The 15078-nt window shown below is 51.0% G+C and overlaps 1 protein-coding gene across 2 annotated transcripts in view; it reads right to left on the reverse strand.

Moving 5' to 3' along the window:
- The window catches only part of zap70 (zeta chain of T cell receptor associated protein kinase 70), a 138809-nt gene that overhangs the window by 32547 nt on the left and 91184 nt on the right, over positions 1 to 15078 (reverse strand). For both annotated transcript variants that reach the window (XM_072482566.1, XM_072482565.1), the window contains 2 exons: positions 7791 to 7951; positions 3318 to 3456 (listed from right to left, as the gene is read on the reverse strand). In XM_072482566.1, the coding sequence (XP_072338667.1) occupies positions 3318 to 3456; positions 7791 to 7951 (300 nt within the window). The remainder of the gene's footprint in view (positions 1 to 3317; positions 3457 to 7790; positions 7952 to 15078) is intronic.

Raw genomic sequence — 15078 nt, forward strand, 5'->3', positions numbered from 1 at the left:
GGCAGATATCGCCAAGGCCACGATGCACGTGGTCGATGAGTCCCTCCCCTTTCCGATGGAGAGCCATGCATCGGACGTGGCTCTGGCCGCCACCCTCAACCAGGCAGGCAGATCCGTGGCCTTCTTTTCCCGTACCCTCCATGCCTCCGAAATTCGGCACTCCTCTGTCGAAAAGGAGGCCCAAGCCATTATGGAAGCTATGCGACATTGGAGGCATTACCTGGCCGGCAAGAGATTCACTCTCCTCACTGACCAATGGTCGGTTGCCTTCATGTTTAATAATTCACAGCGGGCAAGATCAAGAATGACAAGATCTTGAGGTGGAGGATCGAGCTCTGCACCTATAATTATGAGATCTTGTATCGCCCGGGGAAGCTCAACGAGCCCCCCGATGCCCTATCCCGCGGTACATGTGCCAGCGCAAAGGTCGGCCGACTCCGGGCTCTCCACTATGACCTCTGCCACCCTGGGGTCACCCGGTTCTTCCATTTTGGCAAGGCCCGCAACCTGCCCTACTCCATTGAGGCAGTCAGGACCGTCACCAGAGACTGCCAAGTCTGCGCAGAGTGCAAGCCGCACTTCTACCGGCCAGATAGAGTGCATCTGCTAAAGGCCTCCCGCCCTTCTGAATGCCTCAGCATGGACTTCAAAGGGCCCCTCCCTTCCAACGACCGCAAAGTGTACTTCCTCAACGTAATTGACGAGTACTTTTCGCCATCCTGTGCATCGACATGACTTCTGCCACGGTAATCAAATCCCTGCACAGCATCTTCACTCTATTCGGTTTCCCCACCTACATCCACAGCGATCGGGGATCCTCCTTCATGAGTGATGAGCTGCGGCAGTTCCTGCTCAGCAAGGGCATCGCCTCGAGCAGGACGACCAGCTACAACCCCCGGGGAAACAGGCAGGTGGAGAGGGAGAACGGGACGGGGTCTGGTAGGCCATCTTGCTGGCCCTTCGGTCTAGAAATCTCTCGGTCTCCCGCCGGCAGGAGGTCCTCCCCGACGCGCTCCACTCCATCCGGTCGCTCCTATGCACCGCTACTAATGAGACCCCTCACGAACGTGTGTTTGCCTTCCCTAGGAGGTCCACCTCCGGGGTCTCGCTCCCAACATGGCTGACAGTTCCTGGACCCATCCTCCTCCGGAAGCAAGTGCGGAGCCATAAATCGGATCCCTTGGTTGAGAAAGTCCACCTCCTCCATGAAAACCCACAGTACGCCTACGTGGCACACCCCGATGTGTGACAGGACACAATCTCCCTCCGGGACCTGGCACCCGCTGGGTCCCCACCCACAATTTGACGGTACATCACTCCAGCACCGTCTCACTGCACCTCCCACATCTGCTTCGCCCAGTTCACCTTCTCCTTCATGTGGTACTTGTGGAAGCAGATGATCACTACCCTCGGCGGCTCATTTAACGTTGGCTTCGGCCTCAGCGACCGATGAGCTCGGTCCAGTTCATACCGGGAGGGTTTCTCTCCCTCCCCCATCAATTCCACCAACACCTTGGCGAAGTACTCCCGCGAAGTACTCTATCGGCCTCGAGCCCTCTACAACTTCGGGCAAGCCCACAATCCTTAAATTTTGCCAGTTCGAGTGGCTCTCCAGTTCCTCCAGCTTTGCTCGAAGCCCCATATTGGCCTTCACCACCCTCCGCAGCTCATCCCCCATCGAGGTGAACTGATCGCTGTGCTGCGACATGGCCTCCTCCACTCATTTCACCTTCTAGCACTGCTCCCTCAACTCGGCCAATGTCTTCGCCACAGCTACTCTCGCGGGGTAACTGCCTCCTCCACCAACACCTACAAAGCTGCTGCAATCTCTTTCCTCAATGCCTCCATGTGCTTCGTAAACTGCTTCTCCAGCTCCAAAAAGATCACTTCAGTCCTCCAGAAATGGTGAACAGTGCGGCCCCACCCGGCAGCCCAGCCTCCGCCATCTTGCTAGCTCCCTGGCTGTCCCTCTCACTTGAGGATGAACACTCACTCCCTCCCTTCTTCACGGCTGTTTTTCTTAATCCTTTTGACATCCTTTACTTTCCTTGTTTGTTACTTCATTCAATCATTCGCAAATTTCCCCCAGAACCGCACTTTAGAACTCCTAAAAGCTCTCCTCAAGCAGAAGCTACCCAGCATGCTACTTCCCCTCTACATGTCGCCACCGGACGCAAGGGTAATATGTTATCATTTTTCCACAACGGTTGTACTTTATATCATGTCAATACTTATGTCTAATGCCTTTTACTGAATTATTTAACATGGCTTTGTTTTAATTGAAGGTACAGCTCCACGCGATAAGAGCACCAGATTGTTCCATGTATAATTAGAGCCAACAAGATAATATGATATTATTTTTATGCTGCCCATGGCTGACAGCACCTGGACCCGTCCTCCTCTGGAAGCAAGTGCGGAGCCATAAATCAGACCCCTTGGTCGAGAAAGTCCACCTCCTACATGCAAACCCGTAGTACGCCTACGTGGCACACCCCGATGGGCGCCAAGACACAGTCTCCCTCCGGGACCTGGCACCCGCTGGGTCCCCACCCATGACTCCCGACCTGACACCGCCCCCCCCCCCCCCCCCCCCCGGTTGCCTCATTCACCCCGGCGCCACCCACCCTCCCACCAGCGAACCTCCCCACAGCCCCCATTCCAGCGGGATCCGTCCTCCCACTGGATTCACTCAGGGGTGACGAAGACGAGGACAACACACTCCCGGATTCGCAGGTGACCACGTCGGCGCCCACATCACCACCAAGACTGAGGTGATCGCGGCGGAGGGTCCAAGCCCCCGACAGACTTAATTTGTTATGTTTTCATCACCCCCACCGGACTTTTTTTTAACTGGGGGTGAATGTGGTAGACACCACTAGTGGTATATTGTATGTATTATGGTACTGCCTGTATATTACAGGTACGACGGTAAATCCCTGCCTGCTGGCTCCGCCCAGCAGGCGGCGTATACAAGTGTATGCTCTCCTGCGCTGATTCCATTCTGGTTCCAGCTGCGGGAGGCACAACATCTTGTGCAATAAAGCCTCGATTGTTCCACCATTTTCGTCTCGTGGTAATTGACGGTACATCACAACACAATGCTTGTTGTTTGCAGAGTGCCCTACGGTTTCACTGCCTGGACCTGTGTACTCAGTTGGGCTGTGTGACTTGAGGATAGCACTGATTCAAAGCTTTCCGGCGCATACAGGGGACACTGTGGGGCCGAGCAGGAAGTCGCCAGTGATGCAGGGCACCTCCAGGACACCATGCTATGCAAGGGAATTTCACGGCCAATGAAGTCAGAGCAATTTATGCACCTGCCAAAGTGTATCACACTTTGATCCATCAGGAATGGCGAACTTTCCAGATTTGTCCAAGTCTATTCTGTAATGGTAGGCTGATTTTCCATACAGCATCGAGAGAGCGTATGCTCCTGCTTCTTTACGCTGTCTGAGCCTAAAACATAAGAAGAAAATATCAGAATCAGAAAGCAATTATTTAAAACACAGTTATTACAAAGGGGCAAAACAGCCCAGAAAAACTGGCCAATGACATAATTGGGCATTAGAAGTCTGGTTGCCGAATCTAGTGTTGGAACTTAAACGGCACTGAACCATACCTGACCTTCTGAATTACATCCTCTCCTCAATGCAAGCTGCTGCCCGTGAGGAGAGTACCCAGAGTTTTCCATATCGTTGGATTTCCGCACGTGTAACTGACTGCACAAACGTATCCTCATATTATTCCCTTCAAGAACCAGCCATGTTTTATAATGGGAAGCTTCTCAATCCCTGAATGATCAACTGATCTGTGACCACTAGTGACAAATAAGGTGTGTCTTAACCCTGTTTTCTAATAGGCATCAGGAAGCCTTAATATTCGGTCACTCCTTAAATTTCCCTTGTCTTTAACCTGGACTAACGTTGGTCAGGCTGATTGTTTGGAGATGGGGGCTATTCTTCGTCTTAATTTTATTAGAAAATCTTAGATGCATAACTTTATTCAATACTGAATGGAAATCTGTACAGTCAATTCCCACGTAATTTATTTTCCCTATGAACTTCATTATTGCCCGAATAACTGCTGAATTTGTTAATCTTTTACAAATTCTTGTTGGCTGTCCTTTACTGGTCTCTGTCTATGTAAGTTTTTAACTCATATTACAGCTTATAGAAACTGAAGTAAGGCTCACTGGACTCTAATCATTTCTTTATATTTTGAGCAAAGCAGCTGCATTAGAAACGCGCTAGTCGTAAAAGACAATATTGGGCTGGATTCTCCGTTTCCCCAGCCATGTGTTTCCCGGCGGCACACCGTTCGCTGGGAGCAGCATTCAATCTTCCAGCCACTTGCCAATGGGTTTTCCGATTGAAACTACCCCACGCTGCCGGGAAATCCGCAGGCCGGAGTTGCTCTGCCGGCGGGAAAAGTGAATCGCAACAATCGGAGAATTCCGACCAATTTCTGTCACTGAAGATGATTCAGAGATTACGCTCAGAATTTCTACTGTTTTTTCTCTGACTTCTCTCAAACTTCCTAGGATGCTAGCTATCAGCCTTGTGTCCAGATGATGTGCAAAAGGCACCACCAGTCTTTCATCAAAGTATAAAAGAGTGTACACTGAGTTACATCAATCAGGCCAGGATCCTTCAATATCTGGGTAACAGCATACTCATCTCATTTAGATTCTCAATGTTTTGGTTTTAAACTTGAATTTCTTCCCTCAAACATTTAGAATTGGTGACTCTGCTCTTCAGATATTCCCAGCTTGGAATCTTTCCTCCTATGGAGTAGGGCAGTTTTCTCAACTTACTTTTTCCTGCTGTCCCCCCCCCCATCCCCCTTTCTAACTTCTTTCCCCTTTACATTTTTTCATTTTTGTTTACAAACACTCCACATGGCACGGTAGCACAGTGGTTAGCACTGTTGCTTCACAGCTCCAGGGTCCCAGGTTCGATTCCCGGCTTGGGTCACTGTCTGTGTGGAGTCTGATCGTTCTCCCTGTGTCTCCGTGGGTTTCCTCCGGGTGCTCCGGTTTCCTCCCACGAGTCCCGAAAGACGTGCTGTTAGGTGAATTGGGCATTCTGAATTCTCCCTCTGTGTACCCGAACAGGCACCGGAATGTGGCGACGAGGGGCTTTTCACAGTAACTTCATTGCAGTGTTAATGTAAGCCTACTTGTGACAATAAAGATTATTATTGGATTATTAGACAAAGACAGCAGTAAATTCTCCATTACCATGTCGAACACGTTCAGGGGACGTTTCTCGCAGCTTTTCTCGTGCTGGCCACACCTGCTCTTTGAAAAACTACGTCATCTCAAAGCTTCTCTTGGAGAGTCCTGTCATTGCACCTCTGCTGACTTTGTGTTGATTCACCATTATAAACCAAAGCTGACAACCTTACTGGCAATTTTCAGATTTCAGTATAGTTCTACTTTTGGAAATTCAGTGAATGAGGAAGAATGTTGAAATATTTACTGCAATCTTCCCCATTCTTTAAGCTAAATGTCACTAAGTTCCCTCCTGGTTTCCTTCTTATTTCGCCATCTGACCTGACAAGGTTTGGAAATAGTGGCCCCAATATTCTGCATGTTAGGATCCACGCCCTGATGACATGCCATATGCCAGAAGTGCCTGTCAGTGTCCCTTTTTCATTTGCAACCACATTTCAACACAGGGGCTGTGAACTCAACATGATCTGTGCCGACTCCTGGATACAGAACCTCTTTGAGGAGAAAAGAGACTCATGCATGCTGGTGTTAAGGACCAATGACCTGTTAAAGAATCTTAAAGTTTAAAGAATTATGTAGCAATGACAAGGTACATTGACAGTATTAGGCAACTTGCAACATGTGGCTTTTCTTGGCACTCGTCCATTTTGTCATCTGTGGACTCTTGCTGATGTAGTTCCAACATGTAGCACATGGCAATGACGCAAGAGACTCTGACATGTTGTGATTAATTCTATCTATTATGTCCGTGGAGTCATAGAGTTTTACAGCACAGAAAAGAGGCCCTTTGGCCCATTGTATCTGCACCGGCCACCAAGCACTTATTTATTCGAATCCCATTTTCCACCACTTGGTCTGGAGCCCTGTATGCTATGCTGATGTCCAGACTTCAGGGGCTGGATCCTCCATTCTGGAGGTTAAGTGCTCCCGCGGGAGTAGATTCGCTCTTGGTCTCTGCTGGCTCTAGGAGTGATGCCCAGGAGCTATTCCCTCTCTTTTCCATGCAAATCTATGCATGCAGGGGATTGCAACATAATTCCAGTATCGCCCGATACCAAAGTCCAGCGGCTCTCACCCCCCCCCCCCCCCCACTGACGATTAGGGGCATCCTTCCCCGTCCCAACCCCCACGACCACAGGAATTACAGGTCACCACCCCTACAGCACACATGCATGAGGGTGACCCTCTCCCCCTTCCCCCTCCCCATTAAGACCCCATCAGACCTCCCTCAGGACCCCCCAGCAGACTGCTGTGAAAAAGAGGAAGTCAAAGCACTTTGCTGCTTTTGATGTGGTGAGAATCTGTCAAGAGTGTTTATAAACATTGCCGTTAGCACAGGCAGAGTAATAGAGATGCGTTCAAACGTGAAGGGAAAGATAAATAAACAGTCCACCAAGCAGCTGTCACTGGAATAATAAAACTGTCAATCACTGGCTAATGCAATCTATTGCTGTGTAAAATTGAATGAAAATCTGCATTTCAAAGGCTGTCAAGGGAATTCAAGCTGTTTGAATTCTACTGAGCTTTCGAAAAAGCCTCTGACATCTGCTTTGAACACTTCTGTCTGAGGCAGCAGATGTTAGGAAAGGGTAAATGAAAATGCAGTGATATTTCAACCTACTGCCTGGACTGCTCTTCAGCTTTCAGGCAGGGTTCTCTGATGGGCGGAGTCTGATGTGAGGGCTGGGTGGGATCTGATGGGGTGTCTGTTGGGGTCTCTGATGCGGGTCTCTGTTGGGGGTCTGATTGAGGGCATCTTATGTGGGGGCTGGGTGGGATCTGATGGGGGTGTCTGCTGGGGGTTCTGATGGGGGTTTCTGTTGGTGGGCCTGATGGAGTCTCTGTTGGGGTCTTTGTTGGGGGTCTGATGGGGGGTCTGATAAGGGGACTTGATGGAGGGAGGCTGGGGGAAGCAGTCAGGCACGGTGCCAGGATTGGCATTGTGGGAGGGGGCCCTTCCGATGAACTTTGCGGGCACCTCTGTTACGCACTGACCCCCTTGGCCCACCACGGCATTTATCATGCCAGGGTCACATTTGAAAATACCTGCATCAATCCACACCCACATAAATCCCACCTGAGAGGCCTAGAGCATCATGGGGTCCGGAGAATTGGACTTCCAGCCTGTTGATCAGGTGGAAATGGGTGCAAATGATCCGTTTGCATCTTCCCACCAGTGGGTGACTGGAACATTGGATATGGATCGGCATCCGACGCTGATCCTGTTATTTGCCCGATGCTCGGTTCTCCGCCAGCTGTGAACAGTGTTACCGCCGGCCGGTGGCAGAGAATCCACCCCCAGAAGTACAGTTCTGATCAGCCTGCCAATTCTATGGTTGATGAGGCTTTGATGGAAGAATATGCTTTCTCCATTCTGATGATTGCGGTGGGGTAGAGGAGTCCTAAGATATAGCAGCAGCAGAGATATAGCACTGCCCTCACCATCCCCCCCCCCCCCCCCCTTCCCCTCCCCCCCCACCCCCGTACCCCTGAATATCTACTGATACCATTTAGAGCAGATATACATTTCTCATGAGGAGAAAAAGCCCAAGCTTACAGATATTTCCCATCCGGCTGTGCACCAGAGAACAGTCGACGCTCTGCTTCCTCACGCTGTATGAGACCATGGTACCAGGCCATCTTCTCATGTGCAGTGCTTGCAATCAACTTCTGTAACTGTGGAGCTTGACTGATAATTGCACTTTCCAGTGACTCGCCCTGAAAAGGGGAGAAAAAAAAATCAACTAGATTAAAATTCAATCCCACATAAACAACAAACATTGAAAATTGTTAATTAGTGGATAAAGCTTGTTAAACCCATTGGGAACAGGCGTTGGAAATAAGATGGCTCTTGGCATGCCTGGCCTTTGAAAATGGAAAGATGACAGTTGCCCAGCTACCTGATGAGAGAATTAAGTATCATGTGGTAACATGACAGAAAACATTCACTCATGTTGACTTGAGTTGAGCAGACAATAAGAAATGATTACTTGACTTCCGGGTGCGGCGATGACCAGCTAAGTCGCACGTTTCGGCAGCTCCCGGTGGAACGGACTTTTGGGCTCTTAATAGGCGCCCCAACGGCAATTTTAACGGCTAAAAACACTGTGTGGTAAACCAGAAGGGAATCCCCCCTGGATACGGATGGAAAAAGGAGAGGAAAGCAGCCGGATTGCGGAGGATCCTCTAGAGCAGCGGCAAGGAAGGCAAGCCCAAAGCAAGATGGCGTCGGAAGGTGGCCGTTTAGTATGGGGCCCTGATCAACAAGAGTTCCTGCGGCGCTGTGTGGAAGAACTAAAAAAGGAGATGAAGAAGGAGCTGCTGGCCCCGATATTACAGGCGATTGAAGGGCTAAAGGAGGAGCAAAAGACCCAGGAGCAGGAGCTTCGGGTCGTGAAGGCAAAGGCCGCGGAAAATGAAGACGAAATACAGGGCCTGGTGGTGAAGACAGAGATGCACGAGGCACAACACAAAAGGTGTGTGGAAAGGCTGGAGGTGCTGGAGAATAATGCGAGGAGGAAGAATTTAAGGATTCTTGGTCTTCCCGAAGGCGCAGAAGGGGCGGACGTCAGGGCATATGTGAGCACGATGCTTCACTCATTAATGGGATCGGAGGCCCCGACGGGCCCGTTGGAGGTGGAGGGAGCTTATTGAGTTATGGCGCGAAGACCGAGGGCTGGAGAAATACCTCGAGCCATAGTGGTGAGATTTCCCCGCTATAATGACAGAGAGATGGTCCTCAGATGGGCGAAGAAAACTCGGAGCAGTAGGTGGGAGAACGCGGTGATCCGCGTATATCGAAATTGGAGTGCGGAGGTGGCGAGAAGGAGGGCAAGTTTTAGTCGGGCTAAGGCGGTGCTTCACAAAAGGAAGCTCAAATTCGGAATGTTGCAGCCGGCAAGATTGTGGGTCACACACCAAGGGAAGCACCACTACTTTGAGACGGCAGAAGAGGCGTGGACATTTATTGTGGACGAGAAGCTGGAATAGGCGGGCAAGAAAAAGAACGTTTGGGACGAAGTGGTGGGGTGATTACGTGGGGTGAAGGGGCTAAAAAGGGGGAGGGGATGATTTTTCAAGTTGTCAATCTTGCGACACTGTAAATTTTCTCTCTTCCCTATGTTGTGGGGGAGGGGGGGAGGGAGGATGAGGAACTGTGGGCGCCGGTCATTAGGGGCGGGGCCAAGTGGGAAACGCGGGCTTTGTTCCCGCGCTATGGTAATCATGGCGGGAACAGGGAAGCAGGAAGGAGGGGGCCTCGCACAGTGGGGGCCGAGGTCACGGGGGGAATGCCGAGGTCAGCCAGAGTTTGCTGACTTCTGGGAGTAACATGGGGGGTGCAACTACGCTAGAAAGGGATCTAGCGGGGGGGGGGGGGGTGTTAACTGGGTTGCTGCTGCTGGGGAGAGGGGGGAGCTGGTACAAGGTGGGGTGGTCGAGGCGGGAGGGCGCCGTCGGGGGGATATACGGGTACGTGGGAACCGGGTGAGGAGCTGGATTAAAAAGGGGATGGCTAGTCGACAAGGGGGGGGGGGGTAAAGAGCCCCCCCACCCGGCTGATCACGTGGAATGTGAGAGGGCTGAACCGGCCGATTAAAAGGACACGGGTACTCGCACACCTAAAGAAATTAAAGGCAGATGTGGTTATGCTGCAGGAGACGCATTTGAAACTGATAGACCAGGTCAGACTACGCAAAGGATGGGTGGGGCAGGTGTTCCATTCGGGGTTAGATGCAAAGAACAGGGGGGTGGCTATATTAGTGGGGAAACGGGTACTGTTTGAGGCAAAGACCATAGTGGCGGATAGTGGGGTAGATACGTGATGGTGAGTGGTAGATTGCAAGGGGAGGCGGTGGTTCTAGTGAACGTATATGCCCCGAACTGGGATGATGCAAATTTTATGAGGCGTACGTTGGGACGTATCCCGGACCTAGAGGCGGGAAAGTTGGTAATGGGGGCAGACTTCAATTCGGTGCTGGACCCAGGGCTGGACAGATCGAGGTCCAGGACCGGGAGGAGGCCGGCTGCAGCTAGGGTGCTCAAGGACTTCATGGAGCAGATGGGAGGAGTAGACCCCTGGAGATTTAGCAGGCCTAGGAGTAAGGAGTTCTCGTTTTTCTCCTATGTTCATAAAGTATATTCACGGATAGACTTTTTTGTTTTGGGAAAGGCATTGATCCCGAAGGTGACAGGGACGGAGTACACGGCCATAGCTATCTCGGACCACGCTCTACATTGGATGGACCTGGAGATAGGAGAGGAAAAAGAACAACACCCACCCTGGAGAATGGACATGGGATTATTGGCGGATGGGGGGTATGTTTAAGGGTGAGGGGGTGTATTGAAAGGGACTTGGAGCTTAATGACAATGGGGAGGTTCAGGTGGGAGTGGTCTGGGAGGTGTTGAAGGCAGTGGTTAGAGGGGAGCTGATATCTATCAGGGCACATAAAGGAAAGCAGGAGGGTAGGGAAAGGGAGCGGTTGCTGAAAGAACTTTTGAGGGTGGACAGACAATATGCGGAGGCACCGGAGGAGGGACTGTACAGGGAAAGACAAAGGCTACATGTAGAATTTGACTTGTTGACTACGGGTAATGCAGAGGCACAATGGAGGAGGGCACAGGGTGTACAGTACGAATATGGAGAGAAGGCGAGCCGGTTGCTGGCCCACCAACTGAGGAAGAGGGGAGCAGCGAGGGAGATAGGAGGGGTGAGAGATGAGAAGGGAGAGATGGAGCGGGGAGCGGAGAGAGTGAATGGGGTGTTCAAGGCATTCTACGAAAGATTATATAAAGCTCAGCCCCCGGAAGGGAAGGAGAGAATGATGTGCTTTCTGGATCAGCTGGAATTCCCTAAGGTGGAGGAACAGGAGAGGGCGGGACTGGGAGCACAGATTGCGGTGGAGGAGGTAGTGAAAGGGATTGGGAGCATGCAGGCGGGGAAGGCCCCGGGACCAGACGGATTCCCGGTGGAATTTTATAGGAAGTATATGGACTTGCTGGCCCCGCTTTTGACGAAAACCTTTAATGAGGCTAGGGAAAGGGGGCAGCTGCCCCCGACTATGTCAGAGGCAACGATATCGCTCCTCTTAAAGAAGGAAAAAGACCCGCTGCAATGCGGGTCCTATAGGCCCATTTCCCTTTTAAACGTGGATGCTAAGATTCTGGCCAAGGTGATGGCGACGAGGATAGAGGACTGTGTCCCGAAGGTGGTCCATGAGGACCAAACCGGGTTTGTGAAGGGAAGACAGCTGAACACGAACATACGAAGGTTGCTAGGGGTAATGATGATGCCCCCGCCAGAGGGGGAAGCGGAGATAGTGGTGGCGATGGATGCCGAGAAAGCATTCGACAGAGTGGAGTGGGATTATCTGTGGGAGGTGCTGAGGAGATTTGGCTTTGGAGATGGGTATATCGGATGGGTACAGTTGCTGCATAGGGCCCCGATGGCGAGTGTGGTCACGAATGGACGGGGGTCTGATTATTTTCGGCTCCATAGAGGGACGAGGCAGGGGTGTCCCCTGTCTCCGTTATTGTTTGCATTGGCGATTGAGCCCCTGGCCATAGCACTGAGGGGTTCCAGGAAGTGGAGGGGAGTGTTTAGGGGAGGAGACGAACACCGGGTATCTTTGTATGCGGATGATTTGTTGTTGTATGTTGCGGACCCGGTGGAGGAGATGCCAGAGATAATGCGGATACTTGGGGAGTTTGGGGATTTTTCGGGGTACAAATTGAACATGGGGAAAAGTGAGTTGTTTGTGGTGCATCCGGGGGAGCAGAGCAGGGAAATAGAGGATTTACCGCTGAGGAAGGTAACAAGAGACTTCCGGTACTTAGGGATTCAGATAGCCAAGAATTGGGGAACCTTACACCGGCTTAATTTAACACGATTGGTGGAACAGATGGAGGAGGATTTCAAGAGATGGGACATGGTGTCCCTGTCACTGGCAGGTAGGGTGCAGGCGGTTAAAATGGTGGTTCTCCTGAGATTCCTCTTTGTGTTTCAGTGCCTCCCGGTGATGGTCACGAAGGCTTTTTTTAAGAGAATTGAGAAAAGTATTATGAGTTTTGTGTGGGCCGGGAAGACCCCGAGAGTGAGGAGGGGGTTCTTGCAGCATAGTAGAGATAGGGGGGGCTGGCACTACCGAGCCTAAACGATTATTACTGGGCCCCCAATATCTCAATGGTGTGTAAGTGGATGGGAGAAGGGGAGGGAGCGGCGTGGAAGAGATTGGAGAGGGCGTCCTGCAAGGGGACCAGCCTACAAGCAATGGTGACGGCACCGTTGCCGTTCTCACCGAAGAAATACACCACAAGCCCAGTGGTGGTGGCAACACTAAAAATTTGGGGGCAGTGGAGACGGCATAGGGAAAGGACGGGAGCCTCGGTGCGGTCCCCGATAAGAAATAACCATAGGTTTGTTCCGGGGAGAATGGATGGGGGATTTGGAGTATGGCAAAGAGCTGGGGTAGTACAACTGAGAGATCTGTTCCTGGATGGGACGTTTGCAATTATGGGAGTGCTGACGGAAAAGTATGGGTTGCCCCAAGGGAATGCGTTTAGGTATATGCAACTGAGGGCGTTTGCGAGGCAACAGGTGAGGGAATTCCCGCAGCTTCCGACGCAGGAGGTGCAAGATAGAGTGATCTCAGAGACATGGGTGGGGGATGGTAGGGTGTCGGATATATATAGGGAAAAGAGGGACGAGGGGGAGATCATGATGGATGAGCTGAAAGGGAAATTCAGAAGAGTTGGGGGAAGAGATCGAAGAGGGGCTATGGGCTGATGCCCTACGTAGGGTAAACTCGTCGTCCTCGTGTGCCAGGCTAAGCTTGATACAATTTAAGGTTTTACACAGGGCGCATATGACTGGAGCACGGCTCAGTCAATTTTTCGGGGTAGAGGATAGGTGTGGGAGATGCTCGAGAAGCCCAGCGAATCACACCCACATGTTCAAGTCATGTCCGGCACTACAGAGGTTCTGGGTGGGGGTGGCGAAGGTGCTTTCGAAGATGGTGGAGGTCCGGGTCGAGCCAAGCTGGGGGTTGGCTATATTCGGGGTCGCAGAAGAGCCGGGAGTACAGGAGGCAAGAGAGGCTGATGTTTTGGCCTTTGCATCCCTAGTAGCCCGGCGCAGGATATTGCTTATGTGGAAGGAAGCCAAACCCCCGGGCGTGGAGACCTGGATAAATGACATGGCAGGGTTTATAAAGCTAGAACGGATCAAGTTCGTATTAAGGGGTTCGGCTCAGGGGTTCACCAGGCGGTGGCAACCGTTCGTCAACTACCTCACAGAACGATAGAGGGAATGGAAAAGAAAGAAGGCAACAGCACCAACCCAGGGGGGAGGGGGGGGGCGGGGGGGAGGACCCGGGCGGGCTCTCAGGGATGTCATTGTATATGTATAGGCATTTGTTTTAGGTAATGTATATTGGACTGTTAGATTGTACTTTTGGAGAGTAACTATTTTTGATAAGGCAGTTGCCATTTAGTTTTTGTTTATCTATTATTTATTTATTTGTTTAAAACTGGCCACTGTTATTTATATTGTTTTATTGTTGTTAAAAAGAAAAACAGTGTACTGTTATGTTTGGCCAAAAAATCTTGAATAAAATATATTTAAAAAAAAGAAATGATTACTTCCAAAATGAGGACTTGGAGACTGAGACCTTTCACTCAGTCAGTTCCGATTCATATCTATTATCTCCCATAGGTTCCATAAGTGACCTTCAGGACGTGACACTCCTAGACAAATACAGGAATTGGCAACTTGTCTTTTGAGGAAATTTCGGGCAGTTTGTAGATTTTAGATGAGTAAGAGGCAACTTGATTGAAACCGTTAAGACCCCGAGGGATCTTGACAGGATGTGGTAGTCTGTATTAGGGGTATTACGGTACCTAGATTGGAGGTACCTGATACTGTAAGATCATTGGTGTTGGAGGTACCTGATGCTGTAAGATCATTGGTGTGGGAGGTACCTGACACTGTAAGATCATTGGTGAAGCCTGCCTGCTGGTTCCGCCCAGAAAGGCGGAGTATAAGAGTCTGTGTTTCCCTAGCTGCTGCATTCTGTACCTGCGCTACAGGGGGAAACATCTAGTTCAATAAAGCCTTCAATTGTCCTACAATCTCGCTTCGGGAGTTATTGATCGTGCATCAATTATTGAACTAGATTTGAAGAATGGAGCTCCGCATCAAGCCAGAGTGTCTACAACTTAGCCCCCATGCGGCAAACTCAGCGGCGACCTTTAAACACTGGCTGGTGTGTTTCAACGGATACATCAGGACGGCCACGATTACACCCACGGAGGACCAGAAACTGCAAGTTCTCCTCTCAAGGGTGAGCCCAGAAATCTACACGCTCATCAAGGACGCAGACAGTTTCGAGGCCGCGATGACCCTATTAAAAGGACACCACATTCGCCCAGTAAATCAGGTTTACGCCCGACATCTCCTAGCTCCCAGACGACAAATTCCAGGAAAATCACTAGACGAATTCTACCGCGCATTGCTAGTACTAGGTAGGAACTGTGACTGTCCGCAAGTTTCAACCAACAACCACACCGAACTTTTAATCCGGGACGCCTTCATTGCAGGTATGTTGTCCTCACAGATCCGTCAGCGGCTGCTGGAAAAGGAGACGCTGGGTCTCAAGGAGGCATAGGCACTTGCAAGCTCCTTAGACGTAGCCTCCCGCAACGCCCGAGGGTACGTCCCCGACCGCGCGGTATCCCCATGCACAGTGTGGACTCCACCCGCAGTCGATCCCGACGCATCCCCCAACCTCCCACTAGCTTGTGCCGCGCGGCTGCCAGGCAACCCCGGGGGGCCCCGATGCTACTTTTG

The sequence above is a fragment of the Scyliorhinus torazame genome, chromosome 18, assembly GCF_047496885.1.
Source record: "Scyliorhinus torazame isolate Kashiwa2021f chromosome 18, sScyTor2.1, whole genome shotgun sequence".
NCBI classification, from domain to species: domain Eukaryota; kingdom Metazoa; phylum Chordata; class Chondrichthyes; order Carcharhiniformes; family Scyliorhinidae; genus Scyliorhinus; species Scyliorhinus torazame.